Genomic DNA, 19,967 nt, shown 5'->3' with positions numbered 1-19,967 from the left:
CCAGCGGCGTCGCTCCCCCGTGTGGCCGTACGCAGTAATAGCAGCAGCCACACACGCTGTATTTTCGCGGCAAAAAAAGGTGGTATTGTCACCGCCCTCTGGTCGCAGCCGGAGCAGTGATTGGCTCTCAAGGCCGGGACAATTTAATTGGGGCGGGGAGAAGAAACATGGAGAAAACGTTGCAGAGCCCGGGCAGTGAATGAATGGCTGGGTCGCCTTATCCCCCGCTATACAGCAGGAAGGCTACGCTCATACACGCAGCCTGCTCCAACCCGGTGTCTCCGCGCTGCGGGATAGAAGGTAATAGGTCTCTCAGTGTGCTGATGGAGTAATACCCTCTGTATACACGCCGTGGTGGTGCAACACAGACAGGCAGCCCCCTCCCCTGCTACAACCCAGATAGCGGCATCGGGTGATTGCCCCATGCTAGCCAGGCTGTACCTCTCCGCTGTCCCCCTCTGCTCCGGCCCATGTGTGGGGAGAGACCGGGCTCGCCCTCTTTCTGGAGACCGGAGTGAAAAACGAGTTGATAGTTTTCTGTCCGATCATGTTTCCTCGCCTGCAGGAGCTCAGTGTGACGGTCACCGGCGCGACTATATACTACGGGACTCGACTGACGGGAGCACTGGCGCCAAAAGTCGTTCTGTCTTCTCGGGGCGGGGTGGGGACTCGCTGCCATGGTTACTGATAGGAGATTGTCATAGAGAAGGCTCAGATACCAACCAATCCGCTCCCAAGTGTCATTTTACAAGTTGTGCTAGAAAAATAATAAGTTGTAGACGCTGAATGGCTGCTATGAGTAAACTTTTTATTCCTCTCAAATGTATACATCTCCCCAAGCACTGGTTCTCATGATCCCTATTACAGTTCACATCTATAGACTAGGGCAGGGGTTCCCAAACTTTTTCCACACCGTTTAATCAGTGGACAAGGAAATGGATGGGCATTGGAAGCCCACCATCAAATGATGGCTGGGCTTCTTCCATTAATTTCTTTTGATGCGATGGTAACTAACTATTTAATTTACATATGTATGTGTAAGAGGCACGAGGGCGTGGCCTATGCTGACGCTCACTGCGCGTACTCGCCTCGCTGCACCCCGTCTCTCACCTTCGGGCCGATAATGGTCCCGGTACTTCCCTCTTGCTCCACTGGCTTCCGATGCGACGGCACCTGTGGGGGAAACGGGAGGGGAATCTCCCTGGGTGGGGGAGGGGATGCTCATCACAGGCACTAATGGCCTCAGACTGGTTACACCCACTTGTGGAACACAGCGGGTGTAACTCGGGTGGGGGAACGCTCCGGGGAGGGGAAGGAGCACAAACAACACAACAACAGATGCAACACAATCTATACTCACCAGTCGTCTACCGGACTATGGGCGGGATGTATTAAAATACATCGCCGCCCTTCGCGCCCCCCCCCCCCGCCGCGATGCCGCCGCATATGTACTAACATATGCGGCTGGCATCGCGATGCGGTGACGGAGCCCCCCCGCGATACCTGTACTGTGGTCTGCGGGGGGGCTCCGTCACCTCCCAGCCGGCTTTTGCTGCTTTCACGCCGGGGACAGCTAAGCAAGCTGTCCCCGGCGCTTCCTCCTCCCCCTGCAGCCGGAAGGACGTCCGGCTGCGTTGCTAGGGGGAGGAAGGGCTTACCTTCCGGGGTCCAGGAGGACCTGCAAGAAGGTAAGCCCAAGGGAGGGGGGAGAAGGGGGGTCGGCGAGGCGGCGGGGTTGCGGCGACGCGGCGGGTGGCGAAAAGAAGCCCATAGGCTTCTATAGGGTATCGCCACCCAAAGGTGGCGATACCCTGCCCTGCGGTGACGTGGCGAACGGGTTTTAGTACATAGGAAAATGCGGTAAAACGGGGGTTTTACCGCATTTTCCCTTTAGTACATCTCGCCCTATATTTCTACATATGTATGTATGTTCACCCTCAAAAGGGGCTGGGGCCTTTTGATGGCAACTGTCGGGATTACGTGAGCGAAAGATAAAAACCAATACAATCATTTCAAAACTATTGATGATTGGGAAACATTGTGATGCGATCTCCGTCCCTACTATAGACCAGCCAGCTGGTACTATGTGGAGTATCTACAGAGGGTGCAGCTGCTATGGGCCCTGGCTGCTTCAAGGGCCCGCAGCTCCCCCTGCACCCAATCACTGGCTGTCTCAATGTCCAGGAAGTTGTGCTCTCGAGTCTCCTAGGAGTCGATTGCCGTGTCAAGGGCTGTGTGGGGATGATGCGGCCAGCACTGACTGCTCTGCTCTTGTTGTGAAGCTATTTATTGTAATGCAACTTATTGTGCAGACCTACAGTAAAGGTGCCCATACATGGTATAATTGCCAGGTGCGATAAGATGTGCACTTAAAAAGTGATGCACATACCTTTTGTATTAGATCTCAATGCATTGCAAAATGTATGGGATGCGATCTAGTCCAAATTGCATACAATAATTGTACCATGTATGGGCACCTTAAGTGACTGTGCAGTTAAGCTGTTGTATTTTCCAGTGTTAGCTCTACTGCACATTACAGGCAAAGGCTAAGCTTATGTAATAGTCTATTAACTGCCATATAATGACACCTGTGTGCACAATTCTTATCGGTCTTTCAACTGAACACTCATTTTAAGCATGATTCAGGTTGCTGTAGCAACTCGCGTTACAAAACAAGCAGCTGAAATATCCTGTTACCATAAGTTTACCTTTCTACCAGTCCGAAATGCGTCTTTCCCTCCACGCGTCCGCCTGTGCCTCCTTTCCCTCCACGCGTCCGCCTGTTCCCCATACAGTGCTCTGTCCATCCACACCTTTGTTGGTTTGTCTATGCAGCTATGCCCCCTCCCCTGCTGTCATCCCTCGCTGCAATGTATGGGGTCCTTAACTCTCTCTCTTGCTCCTTCATCTCTGCCTCTGAAACCTTCTTTTCCTTTCTTGATATTCTCTCCCTCCTTACCAGAGTGTGTCACTCTCTTGCTCTTGGCACTTTTGGAGGCATTATGTATCATAAGCACTACTTCAGACAGTATGTATAGAAACCGGAATACTGGGGGCATTACAGTGTGTGGCATAATGTGTTAGGGCATTATGGTTTGTGACTTAGGGCCTTATTTTGGTTCACTCTTTCTGACAAAATACTTCTTAGATGGACAAAACCATGTGCACTGCAGGGGGACAGATGTAACATGTGCAGAGAGAATTAGATTTGGGTGAGTTATTTTGTTTCTGTGCAGGGAAAATACTGGCTGCTTTATTTTTACACTTCAATATAGATCTCACTTTGAAGTAAAACCCCACCTAAATCTAACTGTCTCTGCACATTTTGCTTATGCTCCCCTGCAGTGCACATGGTTTTGTCCATCTAAGAAAGATTTTGTCAGAAAGAGTGAACCAAAATAAGGCCCCTTATGTGTAAGGGGCATTATAGTGCTCTGCATAATGCGTAACAGTGACGTGAGGTCCGTGGCTGGTGAGGCACCTGCATCCACCACCCCCCTGGTTGGAGCCGGCCCTGGTTTCCAAAATACAGGGGACAGAGTAGGAGCTCTGCGCGGTTGGTGCAGGGTTTAAAAAAAAAAAAGTAACAAGCCTTTACAGTAGAACTACATGTCTGAGCAAGCCTGCACTACATGCTTGTACTTGAGAGAACCACAGGTACCAGCATGTGGGGCAGTTAAGGCCCACCTATTGCCCTCCTGTAAAGGAAATCTTAAAATAAAAAACATTTAAAATATTTTATTAAACTGCATCTTCTTTTTCTGCGGTGTCCTCCCCTGAGGGAAGAGCCTTTTAAGCTCTTTTGCATGGCTGCCGCCTCCCAGGAAGTCCTTTAGGAGCTCTTCTATGCACCTCCTCTGCTGTCAGCTCGATTGGCTGGCTGCGGCCATTTAAAATACATTTTTGTTCCCGATGCCAGGCCTGCCACCCCACTGCCTACTACCACCGCTGCCCACACTCTGCCAGGCTGCTCATCAAACTTGTAATGATGAGCAGGCTGTCCGTGTCAGTCAAGTTACATCTGCGCCCCCCTGCAGTGCACATTTTTCTGTCCATTTGAAAAAGAATTTGCCTTTGGGATTGAACCGGAATAAGGGCCTATGTGTATAAGAGACAACACCCTACTAAACCCCCCCCCCCCCCTTTTTTGGGGGGGGGAGGGGGGGAATGGGTACTTCTTTACTTTCATGGCGCCGTGCTACTTCCGGCTTGTACGCTCGCCACAAACTATGTAAAATAAAGGAACTTAACGCCATGCCAACATGGATAGTTCATACCTCCACTATCCATGTTGGCATGGAGTTGATTTTAAATAGCGTGGCGAGTGTAGCGAGCCACCGAGCCCGCAGCGTGGGCGAGCGAAGCGAGCCCCGCAAGGGGACTCAGACGCACGGCGCCAAGCTGGCGCCGTGAAAGTAAAGAAGTAACGGGGAATGTGTGCCTTCGGTACACGTTGTCTCTTTGTAAAGTATGGGAGGGCTGCAAATGTATAGTTTGCAGGGGGAGCCGAACACCCTAGTACTGGCCCTGTTTAGAAGGCCATGTGTGCTAAAAGAAATCCGAGGCCACTTGCTAGTGTTTGTCCCTCAGGGTGAAAGTAGCATCCAGTTCCTGATTAGGCTTTATTATTTGCCATTTAAATGAACTATGTAACATACTCCTATTTTAGCATACACTGGCCGGGGTGTACTAACCTTGAAAAAATGGGCAAAAACTTTTGCTGCATTTCCATATGTACCGAGCTTCAGAATGCAGTGGATTCTGGAGCTTGGAGCCGGTGTGTAATGCCATCTTCTGGTGTGACTGCACGATCCTATAGATTGTAAGCTTGCTAGCAGGGCCCTCCTACCTCTGTCAGTTTGTTTCTACCCAGTTTGTTTTATCACGGTTTCCAATTGTAAAGCACAATGGAATATGATGCGCTATATAAGAAATAATTAATAAATAATACAAACCTTCAGAAATAACTTCTGTTCTGTTAATTGATACTGAGCTTGTGATCCAGAAACTAGCATATACACAGAAGAATCATCTTTAACCACCAGATCACACAATAACAGCCATACATAATGCTATTCTGAGATGATGTTATTTTCTTTCATACTGTGATGAGATTATTTAACTGCAGTTTGATAAACTGATTGCAAATCACAGTTCCAATAGCAATCTCAGGTGTGATATATAACAGGAGGGGCCTAGTGACTAAGGTGTGACCTAACATATGCCATATCCATGTATTTACTGTTGCGCGTGTCTGTGTGTATAAATACAGATATTTATTATTACGCCCAGATGAGTACTTTTTTCCTAATATGGATATCACCACACGAATCAAAGGCCCCAGACACTCACTTGAAAACATGCCTCATAAATAGCCTGCACCGGACTGAAGAGTTGTAGCAATACAAGGATTGTTGCATAATTGCCTACCCTCCTGCATTCTGCAGGAGACTCCCTGAAATGGCAGCAATCTCCCTCATTAGTCTAGCAATCTCCCTCATTTCACCTAGCCCACATTACACTGTTACATTTTTGGGGAAAAAAGGAATGAGACCGATACATTTACAATGTCAAAGAAATTTTTGAGATAAACCACTGCGCTTGGGGGCAGGCTCAAAAACTGTCCGGTAAGTGTATCACCTAATACACTAGGGATATACAAGTACAGAAAAAATACCAACAGTGTTCTCAAGCGCTCCCTGTGTTTCTGTGTCCCAATTCCACTCCGTCCTAGATGTCTCTGACGTTTTATTCATATGACATGGAAAGGAGAGAACCCACATATAGTGTGATATCTTCAAATGCAGTTTCTACCACACAAGAAATGTATATGGTGAAAACCGTACCCCGTGCTGTGGTCCACTAATTCAATGGTGGACTATTCACACTTTGGGTCTGAGGGAGTGATGTAACTCCAATGGATACTTCAATCGTCTCCAAGTCGCTCCACATAGAAGAACCAGAGAGATATACTTCCAAAATGGTGAAATACGTTTTTAATGGGTTAAAAACAATACATTTTGAAAAATGGGTGTAAACAATGGACTCTCACCGGATGGAATGGTCCACTATAAATAGCAGACATACAGCGCATAAGATGATAAAACCACAGGCGCCCCTGGATGCTTTCTGTAACTTTCCCAGTCCTGGTGTATTGTCCAGTGTCCACAGGTCCCCTCTGCCAACGCGTTTCAGACTTATGTGTCCTTTATCAAGGCATAAGGACTTCTCCCCAATCCTGGGTATTTATACCCATATATGCAATTAAAAAAACCAGATCTATTGCCAGACATGGATTTCTAACATCTAAACATTGCTCCTTCCCCCTGGATTCCCGATCCTTTTTTTGCAAAGCACACTCCCCTCTCAGGTGAGCGCAATTGTAGTGTGCGCGCTTCTTCTGTCCGGCGCCGTCCGCCGGAACTTCCTTGCGTTCCACTGACGGTGGCGCCGGAAGTCCATTGCGTTCCAGCCGCGAATGCACTTCCCGGCTGATATTCTCCTTCAGATTGGTTCCGTTTTGAATCATCACCGGAACTTTCTTGCGGTTCACTGATGTCTATGCCGGAAGTGGTCTGCGTTCCACTGCGGACTCTCTTCCTTGCATGATGACCGCCGGATGCCGTATTAGATGTGCGTTTCACGGCTTTTTGAAGGGGATGTTCATGCGGTTCACAGATACTTTGTCCATAAGGTCCCATGTTTATTGGAAACCCTTGGAAAAAGTGCTTAAGTAAATATTGCAATGACCCGGAGATATAAAAGAAAGAAAAGGCATATTAAAATTCATTCACTAGTACACATTAAAAGCTGTTAGAGGGAGCATTAAAAATTCATAAAATATAAATATGATAAAAAGACCTATAAGAACCATTTTAATTCAAAGTCCTTATTCAGGCCACCAGGTATTAATGTTTTATATTGATAAATCATATTCATTTCACTCCTAGCTAATTTTGTGGCCAAATTCCCACCTCTATCCCCCAAACTGATTTTTTTCACTGCTGCAAAATTTCTTATATATTTGGGGTCACATTGGTGCTCTTCTTTAAAGTGCAAAGATAGTGCGTGTAACTCCACCCCCTTTTTTATGTTTCAGAGGTGTTCCCCTATTCTGATTTTAAGGGACCTGCTGGTTCGTCCAATATAGCACTTTCCACATGTACACTCTATCACATATATTATGTTCACCGAATGACATGTTAGAAAGTCCTTAATATTGCACTTTTGCCCATTAATTAATAATTCCGTTAATTTAGCGCCAAAGGGATTAGCCACACATTTGCACCCCAAACATGAACCACACCTAAAGAAGCCTTTAGTGAGTATGATGTCCTTTTTGGGTGAACTGGGGCACAAACTTTTCGTGAGTTTGGATTTTAAATTGGGCGCCCTTCTAAAGATGCATTTTGGTGCATCTGGTAATAGGTGGCCGATCACTGGGTCTTTTTTTATGATTGACCAGTGTTTCTTAAAGATAGTTTTGACATTAGTGTGTTGGGTAGTGAAATCTGATAAACGACCACTTAAACATTTCTGTTTGTGCTGAACCTGTTGGTGTTTTTTTCTTTAAAAGATCCTTTCTGTCAATATTTTGAACAACTGACATAGATTTTTCCAGGTCTTGCTGTTTATACCCACTGGATAAGAAGTTATTTTTCATCTCATCTGCTTGTGCTGTATATAAATCAAGTTCAGAGCAATTTCTCTTTAATCTCTTAAATTGCCCGATGGGTATTGAGTTGAGCCATGTGTCTTGATGACAACTATTTCTAATGTATGATCTGGAATCTGTCTCTTTGATAAAAAATTTTGTTTTTACTTTCCCTTCCTCGACGTAGATTTCCAGATCTAAAAAGCTCACCCTCTGTGCACTGATTTCGGTACTCTTTACCTAGAACGGCGCCCATCGCGACCATTGAATGCACTAAAAAACGGGTGCGATGCGATGGCCGCGATTTCCCATAGGGATCAATGTTAAAAGTGAGATTGGACGCGATTTTAGTGTTCAATGCCTCAATGGCCGCGATTTTTACATAGGAAACAATGTAAAATGGGCCACAGAGCCCAAATAGTCACCGTCAAGTCTGAAATGGCCCCCACAATTGTTAACGCCACCCCACGATCAACGTCAACCCGAAGCGTGGCGAGTGCAGCGGTACGCGTCCTCCGACCTTTTCATACCCCCACTATCCACGTCGGCGTGGAGTTAAGAATAGAATAGTGTGGCGAGCCACCGAGCCCGAAGCGTGGCGAGCGCAGCGGATACCTTCACAGTTATACGCGTCCCCTCGCGGGCTTCCCAGGTGTCCATGGCGACGCGGACACCTGTGAAGCCCGCGAAGGGACGCGTTTACCTGTGAAGGTATCCGCGTCCGCTCGCCACGCTTCGGGCTCGCTGCGCTCGCCACACTATTCTATTCTCAACTCCACGCCGACGTGGATAGTGGGGGTATGAAAAGGTCGGAGGACGCGGGCTCGCTGCGCTCGCCACGCTTCGGGTTCACGTTGATCGTGGGGTGGGGTTAACAATTGTGGGGGCCATTTCAGACTTGACGGTGACTATTTGGGCTCTGTGGCCCATTTAACATTGTTTCCTATGGCCAAATCGCGGGCATTGAGGCATTTAACAGTAAAATCGCGTCCAATCACAGTTTTAACATTGATCTCTATGGGAAAATCGCGGGCATCGCGTCGCACCCATTTTTTATATGCCCGCGATGCCAATTGCGGGCACCGTTCTAGGTAGAGTACCCTGATTTCATAGGTCAGAACAATGTTACGATTATTGACATTGAGGTAATTACAAAATTCTTAAAATTTCCTCCTCGCCTCTCCAAATGAATAAAATATCATCGATGTACCGTTGCCATGACACCAGGCCCGCCCCAAAGGGATTATTGTTATACACAAATTCTTCTTCCCATGAAAAGATTTGCGTAACTTGGGGTGAACCTGGTGCCCATGGCCGTACCTCGTTTCTGCATAAAAAAACTCCCCTTTAAAAACAAAGTAATTATTGTTTAAAATGAATGAAATGCCTTCGATTAAAAACTCTTGTAGATGCGTATCTAGATCTGAGATTGACAGGGCTTTTTTTGTGGCCTCTATACCATAACTATGTTCGATAATGGTATAAAGTGAACTGACATCTGCTGTCACCAAAAACAGATCGTTACTCCAACTGAATTCCTCCAAGAATTGTAATACCTCCGTTGTGTCTTTTACATGAGAGAGATTTTTGGTGACCAAGGGTTGGAGGAAGGAATCTATAAATAATGACAAATTTGCTGTTAAAGACTCGACCCCCGAAATGATCTGTCTCCCTGGTGGTTTCGTGGTGTTTTTGTGTACCTTGGGTAAAACATAAATAGTTGGGATAATAGGATCCTCTATATTTAAAAATTTATATTCCCGATCCGATAAGGTACCTTTTTTATGAAATATATCGAGTATAGTTTTCAATGCCATGGACATTTTTTGGTTGGGTCTCCTCTCAATTTTTTTATAAGTATTTTGCTCAGCTAATTGTTTATAGATTTCAGCTTCGTAGTCAATTTTATTAAAAATGACTATCTCCCCCCCCCCCTTATCTGCTGGTTTTATAACCAAATTGTCCTTCTCAGTCAATTTTTTTATTGCTAATCTTTCTTTATATGATAGATTTAAATTTTTTACGTCTGATTTTTTCCCCTAATTTTTGTAGGTCCTCTATTACTAGACTGCCAAATGTATCTATAAAACACCCTTTCAGGTGGGCAGGGTAAAATGTAGACTTCGGTCTAAATGGTGTTTGTATTTCCTCAAGTATATTAGCACTGTCCTTTTTTGTTCAAAGAATTTTTTTAAGGTTATCTTCCTCAGGAATTTCTGTACGTCCACATATATGTTAAATTGGTTGATACCGGTTGAAGGGCAGAAATGAAGACCCTTTTCTAAAAGGGTTCTCTTCAAGTAGAATGTGATCACTCAAGTTGAAGATTTTTAACTTTTCGGTCATTTTATCTTCCATTGTGTTTACATCTTGAATCACTTTCTTTCTACTCTGTCGTTTTTCTTTCCTTTTTTGTTTGATTTTTTTTCTTTGTGTTTAATTAGACCTCCCCTTTTCCCCCTTCATTTTTTTCGGAGTTGGTGGTCGAAGGTCCCCCTTCTTTTTCCTAAAAAAGGATAGGGAGAATCGACCCTTTTTAAAGGAGAAAATCTATTTCTTGTTGGTACTGGTGAGTTTTCATACTCAATAGGGATAGGTCTCCTTCTCATAGGGGTGCGGGGTTTATATTCTCGTGGGGTCAAATATTCTCTTCTATAATACCCTCTATGGTTTCTAGGTCTTTGAACCGGGGTTCTATTACTATTTTTATCCTGGAGATGTTCAAGAGAGTGTTCTCTTCTCGCTCCTCTCTAATCCTGCCTATCTTTTCCTCGGTTATTATAATTATTGAAATTTCCTACTGCTTCCCTTCTATGGTCTTTATCTTTCTTTTTAATGGTTTCTTTTTGTTTCCTTGTGTTTGATCTTTTGTGGTACCTTCTAAACTTGGGGCAATCTGGCTTTCTCTGGTATCCCTTTGGAATTTTTTAACTTTCCTATTTATTAGGATTTTCTCTGCTTTATTAATTCTATTGCTTATAATCTCTTCCTGCTCTTTTACATTTACATTGAATCATCTGCACCATTTCCCAGCACTTTACCAAGTATAACAAACACAGAAAATGATATCGGCGCTAAACTCAATAAACCACTATCTTGGTTGAAGATGTTTGGGGTATAGACCCAAATACACCACTGTGCACACGTACCCAATAAATATATTGGTATATGTGCGCAGTGGGTTCCAGCAGCATAGAGTGAGGGAATTGCCTATTCCCTAGGTATGCAAGAACAAAACAGAAAAACACATATAATGCGCTAGAAACAATGTATAAATATATAAATTTATTAAATAGAAATTACACTGGCCAGTGTTAAAAAATCAGATTGTTACAAACAAATCAGAATATAAAAATTGGAGAAAAAGACTAAAAAAAAAGGGGGGGGGGGTTTAGTCCGCCATCAAAAAAATGTTTTATATTATTTTCCCACAGTCTTGTATGGAGATTGAGAGGTTTATTTGGTTTCAATCATAGGTTCTCCTTGTGAGATGGGTGGAGGATGTCTGTATTCCTCTATACATGAAACCTTCTCACACTATATTTTGTCTGGCCTGACATAAAACAAGAAAAATTCAATGTATGGAGAAAAAATCGAATAAAATATAAAAATAAAAAGGAGGGGAGGTATCCTCCCTGTACCTGCACTGGAAGTCCCAGGTTTGTGTGCTTTATATTTTGTTAGAAATGGTGCCTTTGTATTGATGGTATTTTCCTGGGAACCTGGGCTCCTTCTTCTAGGAGAGATCACAGTATCCTCCGGTAATATGTAGAACTTTATGCAGGTATCACGGGCAGGTCCTCCTGTATTTCAGGATGAAAAATAATAGCTCAATAACGCGTTTCCCCGCCTCCGTGTTCCTCAGATTTTTTAGCTCCCAGGAAAATACCATCAATACAAAGGCACCATTTCTAACAAAATATAAAGCACACAAACCTGGGACTTCCAGTGCAGGTACAGGGAGGATACCTCCCCTCCTTTACCAAGTATAGTAGCTCTTACTAACTGCTTTGGGACTCATCTACATTTGGATATAAGTAATTTTACAAGATTCCTCTCAGATGTATTAGTACATGCCCACGATTCTAGGAGCCATGTTCACAATATCTTTTCACAATCTGTCCATATATGGAACTAGACACGCCATTGGGTGGAACATGACACGTTCCCTCAAAGTGGCACTGTGCAAAATTATATTACCAACTATAATCTCCCTGAAACTAGTTTTCAAAAGTAGGCAATTATGGATTGTTGTCTCCAAATCCTTTCCCTAACAGTCTATGTGATTTAACCATTATTTCATGAGGGATACACTTCATTATTCTCTACATACCTGTACCTTTCCATTCTTATTATACCTTGGCATATTTTTTTATATTGATAATGCAGTAAAATAATAAATTCACATGCAAATAATTTTTTTTTATTTTTTTGTAGGTTCGCATAACAAAATAATCATTCAACCTTAACAGCGGTATTCTGGGATTTCACCACAACAATACATTCATCTGTTAACTAGATTGAACATTGATTTGTTTCATGGACAATGGACAAATTTGTTAAAAAAAAAACAATGAAATGCAAAAGGAATCATGTAGAAGATTGTGCAGGACACTCAGACATTGGTGGTTCTGAAAATCTGATGATGAAGAAGAGGAGTAGGCATGATGTAGCTGCTCCGTTACTGGAACAGAGTTATGTGTGGAGGAGAATCCGGGCAGATAACTTGAGCTGTGATTACACTTCTCTGTTCAACAAGACTGAAGCAAATGAGATCCTACAGCAGCTAGAGAAGGAAATTGTGTATTTTTCAGGTAACTCTTTTTGGCTTATAGTAACCTTTGTCGTCAAGTATCCATATGAGGCTTGCCTACTTTAATGCTGCTCTCTCCAGTAGGGAGCAGCAAGGTCGCACAGAAGAGGGGCGTGGAGGAGGTGGGCTGGGGGCGTGAATATGCTATCGCATCATTGTAATTCTGCCCTCCCTTTACAGTGCCCACAGTACTGGCATTGTAAAGCAGGGGGCAGGGCTACAATGATGTGACTTAGCATGGTTTGCGTCATCGCCGCTTCATGGGGGGGTACCCAAGGGGGTAGCGTGATTTGAGAGAGTCCCAGCCATTCTGTAGGAATAGGAAAGTGTCATATTTACAGTATCATATTTGCCATCTGGTTTCCTTCAAAAACCTTTTCTCGCTATTTTGCCCACTATGCATATTGTGGCCAAGCTTATGCAATTACAATGGTTTTAAGCCCTGTACACACGAAATGATATAATGAGCGATATCATTCATTATATCGCCCAGTGTGTACCCCCTGCCCAATGGCTGATACTCACTTCTGAGGGTCATTAACACAGCATGCACAGACATCTCAGCGGATCATTAATGAGGGCCATGCTGCAGTGACCCTCTGCCGCCACTCACCCTCACCTGCAAGTGTGTATACTCCATCAGGTCCCCGGCGGCGGGAATTTTCTAAGCCATCTGTCTAGATCAGGGGTAGCCAACTACAGTCCTCCAGAGCTACCAACAGTTAACATTTTCCATGTCTCCTCACAGAATCACAAGTGAAGTATATAGCTCCACCTGTAGGAAAATGTGTTAGTAATGAGTGTACCTGCGAGGTGACCTGGAAAACGTGATCTGTTGGTAGCTTTCAAGGACTGGAGTTGGCTGCCCCTGGTCTAGAAAGTAAGCACAAATCACTCTGTGTATACTCCATGGTGATGAAGAGTACCGCGCTTCTCCATCGCTTTAGCACATGCAGGCACAATCTAGTCAGATCGCTTAGCAAGTGAGTTAAAATCACTCCGTGTGTACAGTTTGAGCAATGGTGACTGTACTATTTAAAAAAAAAAAAAAAATTTCTTAGCACAGATCTAGAAACTGGGAAGTTCAAGGTTTATTCATTAATAAAAAGAAACAGATCACTTTCTATAGAAAGACTTTGAGGAATTTATTGTATATCATGTTACAAGAATTGGTCCAACTTGAGCTAATTCTTTCCATAATTTTAATGTGTATTGTTCTGCTTTTGGGAGGCTATATAATAGCATTAGAAATAAAAATTAAAATTTTTTTTTGTGCAGCTATTTTTATTCCCTTGCATAACAGTATCGTGCTTGGATTCTCTAGCAAAATAGTAAATCTATATTATTTTAAGTACATTAGTTTGTCATAATATCCTGTCACTGTGGAAGTAAATTATGTATTTACAGGGGATATGAGTAAAGTTCAAGTGTTCGGAAAATGGCATACTGTTCCCAGAAAGCAGGTGACTTTCGGAGATGCAGGATTAACGTATACATTTTCTGGCATCACCTTGTCCCCCAAGCCCTGGATTCCAGTCCTGGACCTTATAAGGGGGAGAGTAAAAGCCGCTACAGGACACTTTTTCAACTTTGTCCTTATTAACAGGTACGGTACATTGACACTAAGCACAGATTTTATGCATCTATTCCCAATAATTGTACTTGTCAATTATGCACGCACCACCACTGTGGGGGAGATGTATAAGGTGATGAAACAATGAAGAATTGTACTGGTGAACAAGTTACCCATCGTATTAAGCTTTACCTATCATTATATAATACCATGTTCTCATTGCCTCTCTGCAAAAACCCAGGTTTTTGTCAGGGTACAGATCCTCTCGGCTCACCCCCTTCACACTGCACTTTGAACCTGGGAAATTCCCTGGTCTGCCCCTTTCACACTGGTTCCTGGGTCTGCCCTGCCAACAAGTGAGTGGAATCTAAGAGCAGCTTTGATTGGCCATACGGGCACCACAACTCTTCCTTCGCTTGAGATCATGCACCTTGGAGTACTTCTTACAAAGTGCTTTAAGTTTGTTCACAACCTGTTGCTGGGTTTTATGGATGCCACAGGCAGATAGTATTTTTGGAAGGTTGTAATACACTGTTGAATCTTTGGCAGTGCCAGTCACTTGCTTCTTTATTTCCTCCTCTCTACTCACAGTCAGCAGCTCCAGTCCTCGTCCCTCCAGTGCACCATGTCTCATCTGCATCATTAAATAGACTTTACATGTCACCTGATCTCATTCCCTAATCAGCTTGCTTTTTCACTTCCTGTGTGAAAAACCTGGCTCGTGCCTGTTCACACTGGTGTGCAATTACAGGGGCATTACACCTGGGAATTTCACTCACACTGAGATATGACACTTGAAATTACTACTTGCCCTGGAAAAAAAACGTTTTTTTTGCGGCAGTGAGAACGGGGTATAACATATACCTGATAAATGCCACTTCTTCACTGGTCTACTCTGATGAAAGGTCCCAAGTGCTCTAGGCTAATACCCTTGTAATGCTGCTAAACACCCGTTTATGGGCACTTAGGGACTCGCCATTCATACTGTGCATGTATCAAAGGGTATACAACTGGCATGTATGATCTAGTGCTTGTGGTGTGTGAAGAAGATGGAATGTCACATTAAATACAGTTTGAACCACCTTCACTAGCAAGTCTGTAGCCAATAAAGTAAAGTGTACTCTAATATATATTAATGCAGAATTCAAAGCTGAAAGCCAGGCAGCATGAACACTGAAAGTGACAGTGGCTGCACTGTTATAATACAGCAGTAATGCACATATAATTACTAGGTAAACAACATTTATCATTTATTAAGTTATAGAATCACCTTATTTAGCAAACTGAAGGTGGCAGAAGTGAGCAAACATAGAGAGATATATATATATATATATATATATATATATAGTAGCAGATGTAAATCGCACAACACTTCACAAATGGTGATTTTGACTGTGCACGGTAAACCAATAAGATATTCACAGTGTCCCTTGTAGAGAAACCGGCACCAGTCCAAGTAAATTCAATCCAATTTAATCTTTTTCAAAAGATATCATATCCTCATAGCAACGAGGTAGTAGTAGACACCCAACAGGCTATACATTACATATTACGCCAGACAAGAAACATCATCCTGATGATGTTTCTTGTCTGGCGTAATATGTAATGTATAGCCTGTTGGGTGTCTACTACTACCTCGTTGCTATGAGGATATGATATCTTTTGAAAAAGATTAAATTGGATTGAATTTACTTGGACTGGTGCCGGTTTCTCTACAAGGGACACTGTGAATATATATATATATATATATATAATCTATTCAAGGTGTACTGCACCAGTCAGTGCATCTGTACTTTAATTTCCAAGATGCTGGGACTTAAAATTGCATCACACAACATGTGCAGGGTGGATATGTGGTTGTTAGTTTGTCAGGTAATAGGTCGAACACTATTGGTTGACATGATTAAATGGTTGTCATGAGTTTTTCATGATTTGTTATGACTTGTTCATACTTTTACACCCCAGTAGGCATAATAGTGGGCCGAGTGCAGTGAGGCACTGTGCCCAAAGCATGGCAAGCACAGCAGCACTGTACACTAATACGCTGTCCATGTTGACCTAATGCATGTTGTCCATTTTTCATGTATCGACCAATAATGGTCAATCTCTTGATGGTCAACCAAACGATCCAGATCGGGGAGGGAACAGGTACCCTGACAAAAGGGTATTACATATGTTTTATGGGGCATATAAACAGGGTGATTTAAGCCCCATTTCTAAGTGATCTGACTAGATCGCTTAGAAATGAAGAATGGATCATAGTGTGTATGCCCCATAGCATGGTGACGCGTGGTCCTGTGTGTCGCTAGTGCCTGCAGAGATAGACCATACTGCTCAGCACACATCGTGGGTGCATTGCATGTGTGCTGAGAGATCTGTGCTTAAGCTCCTCACTTAGCACAGAGGCAGCATCACCCCTAAAGCCTACAGGGTGGTGCTCACACTCAGCATCACCCTGTAGTCTTTAAGCAGCCCATACATGCTGCTATGAGGGAGTGCTTTCCGTGCTGTACTAGCACGGATCACATTGCATTGCATGTGCATCCGTTGTGCATGCAATGCAATGTGATGAAACCTTTGCTTGCACATACTTTTTGTACTTAGGTTTCATCACATTGCATGCACAACGGATGCACATGCAATGCAATGTGATCCGTGCTAGTACAGCACGCCCACAAAGCAGCGTGTATGGGCTGCTTTAGTCTTCAATTCAGGCAAATTGTTTGTACATCTCTTCTTTGTTTTGTTTATTTCCCATTTTGCATATAAAATGCAAATAACCGTTGGCTTTGAAAAGCTCTCTATTACTAAATGTAAATCCTTGTTCTTTTTATTATTCCTCCTATAAAGATACATAATTAAGAGATCTATGGACATATATATTACAGGTCCTACATAATTATAATCTAATTGATAATTGTAATTACCGTAATAATTAGAATTTCTAGTCGCCACTATTTGCGGCAGTAAGAACTGAATGATCACCCAAATGTACTAACACACCTGCAGGGACTACTTTTTCATGAGTAAAAGCTTGGCACCCCCTATAAATATTAGGGCATACTGTTACTGCAGATGTCAGGTGTTTCAGACGGTAGCCCACAAATTTACTTTGGTAACTAATAGCCTGCAAAATGGCAGACCTGGAAAACAATGTAAGCTCAGATATCCCAAAAATTGCGCACATACACAGCTGCTAATAGTAAAGTGCAAAAAAAAAAGGATTTCCTAGCTCTTCTTCACACCCGTTAAATACAAATAATATGCACTCAACTCAATCAGCTTTATGCAGATTTGGAGTTTCCTTATTTCCAATGTAGGCTCATCCAAGGTTATGCATAAAAAAGTAAATAAATGACGTACAATTTATTACTTAAAATATGAAAGAAAAAAGTTACATTAAAATTCACACAATGCACAACAAAAAAGGTTATTGGGATACTAAAAATGGCTAAAAATAAACTAGTAGCGGCTGAGTTGGACTGGACAGGCAGTTCTTAGTGTGCACAAGTTAATGTCCCAGGCATAATCTACTATTGAACAGGTAAATGGGTTGAATTTCTGGTGCGCAATTTAAAGTGCAGCTGACCTCCTCTACCAGGAGTTATCAACCTGGTCAAAACAAAAACATATACAAGAAGAATTTTTGGAGGATAGCGCTCTACTGTGGGTAGTATTTACAAACAAATGGAATGTATTTTACCAGGTGTCGATCTTGGACTGCTTCTTTCCCAAAGTTATTTCATACGGTGACATGCAAATAAAATGGAAACAAACATAGTATAGTAGTCCCAAATACACAGTCTATACAAATATGGAAATCCTACTGGACCAAAAAGAATGGATATGGTCTTCTATGTAACAGGTGTGAAGGTGGTAGATTTATTTTATAGGATCACCTCGTGCATCAACGGGATATTCAGAATGCTTACACTCTGCTTACATAAAACGGGTTAATACCCCATATATAAAGGTTTCTTTTAGGGAATCCCTTTGTGTCAATCTGGTCAGGAATGCTTACGTGTCGCTTACATGTAAAGAGATGGTGGTACTCACATCAAGGTTTCTTTACATAAACGTTTCTCAATCCAGCTCCATTCAATAAAGTTTTCTTTTATTATAAAAATGACATAAAAACCGGTGCCAGATGTAATACACAGCCAGAAAACCAAAAGTGGCCAGATAGAAACCCGGGAAGCTCACTCACGGTTTGCTGGCGTATTGGACGACTCGGTAACAAACAATCATCAGTAAAGTGGCACCCAACAACGTGTTTCGACCTTAGGATAGTCTTTTTCAAGACCTTGCATTTGTTTGTAAATACTACCCACAGTAGAGCGCTGTCTACCAAAAATTCTTCTTGTGTAATCTAGTACTGAGTCTAGTAGTTCCGAGTGAAGCTGCCCATGAACACTGGTGCCGTTTCTTCGGATTACTTTCCCCCTGTTTTTAAGGGAAAATTATGCAAAACCAGGTTGGGTTTTCTTTTTTTAATTGATTGCCTCTGAAAAATTATGTTTGGTCACACATCTTCTAGCACTTGTTGGTTGGGCCTAATTCTTGCAGATACATTAATGGTAATTTGTGATTAAAATAACTTTGAATACAATTGTGCAAAATTTACTGAGCTTTTCATTTTTTTTAATCTATATTTATCTCGGAAGGTACAAAGATGGGAATGATCACATCGGTGAACACAGAGATGATGAGAAGGAGCTTGTCCCACAAAGTCCTATAGCGTCTGTGTCTTTTGGAGCTTGCAGGGATTTTGTCTTCCGACACAAAGACTCCCGGTGTGCGAGTTCTGTACGTCGCATAGAACCTGTAAAGGTGGAACTGGCCCATGGCAGCTTGCTGATGATGAATTTCCCAACCAATGTTTATTGGTATCACAGTCTCCCAGTGAGGAGAAAAGTGATCGCCCCCCGCGTTAATTTAACCTTCCGCAAAATTGTGCCACAAAGCCGGAAATGAACACAATTCATATAAAAATCTAAACTTTTCAATGAGCAATTGGCAAGCAGCGATTTTATATGGCACTGATCACACCAGCCTTTAGTCATCCATCTCTGTGATGTACATTTTGAGAGCTGTATACTAAAATGATAACTGCTGTGTACAGAGTTACCGCCCAGCACCACTACAGAAGTCAGGGCCACTCTCTCACTCAGTGAAACAATGGTTATGTGGTCCTACATACAGCACCGTGTTATGGAGCTACTCCCAAGCACTATAATAGCCAGCAACCACAAAACCCTTTGCCACAAAATCCATATTGTGGGTCATATTAAAACTAAAGGTGGCTCTGGTTTTGTCTAACCCTGATGTAATATATTAAAGTAGAGAGTGTTCCTATCTACTAAACAGTTTTCAGTTATTGCTGAGATTCTACTGTACATTGGAAATAGATTGTTTGAAAGTGTTTAATCATTAATTTCAAATATCTATGTTTTAAATAAGTTTGCATTGTAGATAAGTTCCAGCCACAACAAGCATTGATGAACCTTATAAACACATGAGGGGTGGGTATTTAAAATGTGCTTCCAGTAACGGGGCAAAATGAGGTGCTGTGTGGTTCACACTTAGGGCCTGATTCAGCTACGCAAATGGACAAAACCATGTTGTCATGCATGTGGGGCAGATGTAACGTGCAGAGAGTTAGATTTTTTTTGTTGGCTATTTTTTTGGGAGGGATTTTTTAAGCTGAAATCGAAATTGGGTGTAAAAATAAAGCTGCCTGACCTCTGTTTAATACATGTAAAAGCAGCCGGTATTTAACCTGCTGAGGAACAAGATAAATGTTTGCTCCCTTACATAGCAATTCCAGACACAAAATTGCTTGCTTTTTTGCATTACTGAATCTGGCTCATGATCTGCACTTATAGTGAACCTTACATTGCAAATGTACATGCACACAAAATGTGCTA

General features: G+C 42.7%; 2 protein-coding genes across 2 annotated transcripts in view; one reads left to right on the top strand and one right to left on the bottom strand.

Annotated features, from left to right (window-relative positions):
- The window catches only part of UNG (uracil DNA glycosylase), a 29,778-nt gene extending 29,123 nt beyond the window's left edge, over positions 1–655 (bottom strand). The window contains exon 1 of the mRNA XM_083145997.1: positions 442–655. Coding sequence (XP_083002123.1) covers positions 442–549 — 108 coding nt within the window. The 5' untranslated portion in view covers positions 550–655. The remainder of the gene's footprint in view (positions 1–441) is intronic.
- On the top strand, positions 161–19,467 carry ALKBH2 (alkB homolog 2, alpha-ketoglutarate dependent dioxygenase). Its single transcript, XM_083146009.1, has 4 exons — positions 161–300; positions 12,092–12,468; positions 13,875–14,073; positions 18,705–19,467. Exons 2-4 carry the CDS (start codon positions 12,201–12,203, stop codon positions 19,012–19,014), a joined length of 777 nt encoding a protein of 258 aa, XP_083002135.1. The 5' UTR covers positions 161–300; positions 12,092–12,200; the 3' UTR covers positions 19,015–19,467.
- The last annotated feature ends 500 nt before the right edge of the window (positions 19,468–19,967 follow it).

This window comes from Crinia signifera, chromosome 1, assembly GCF_055691185.1.
Source record: "Crinia signifera chromosome 1, ASM5569118v1, whole genome shotgun sequence".
Taxonomy (NCBI): domain Eukaryota; kingdom Metazoa; phylum Chordata; class Amphibia; order Anura; family Myobatrachidae; genus Crinia; species Crinia signifera.
This window is presented reverse-complemented; position numbering and strand designations above follow the sequence as displayed.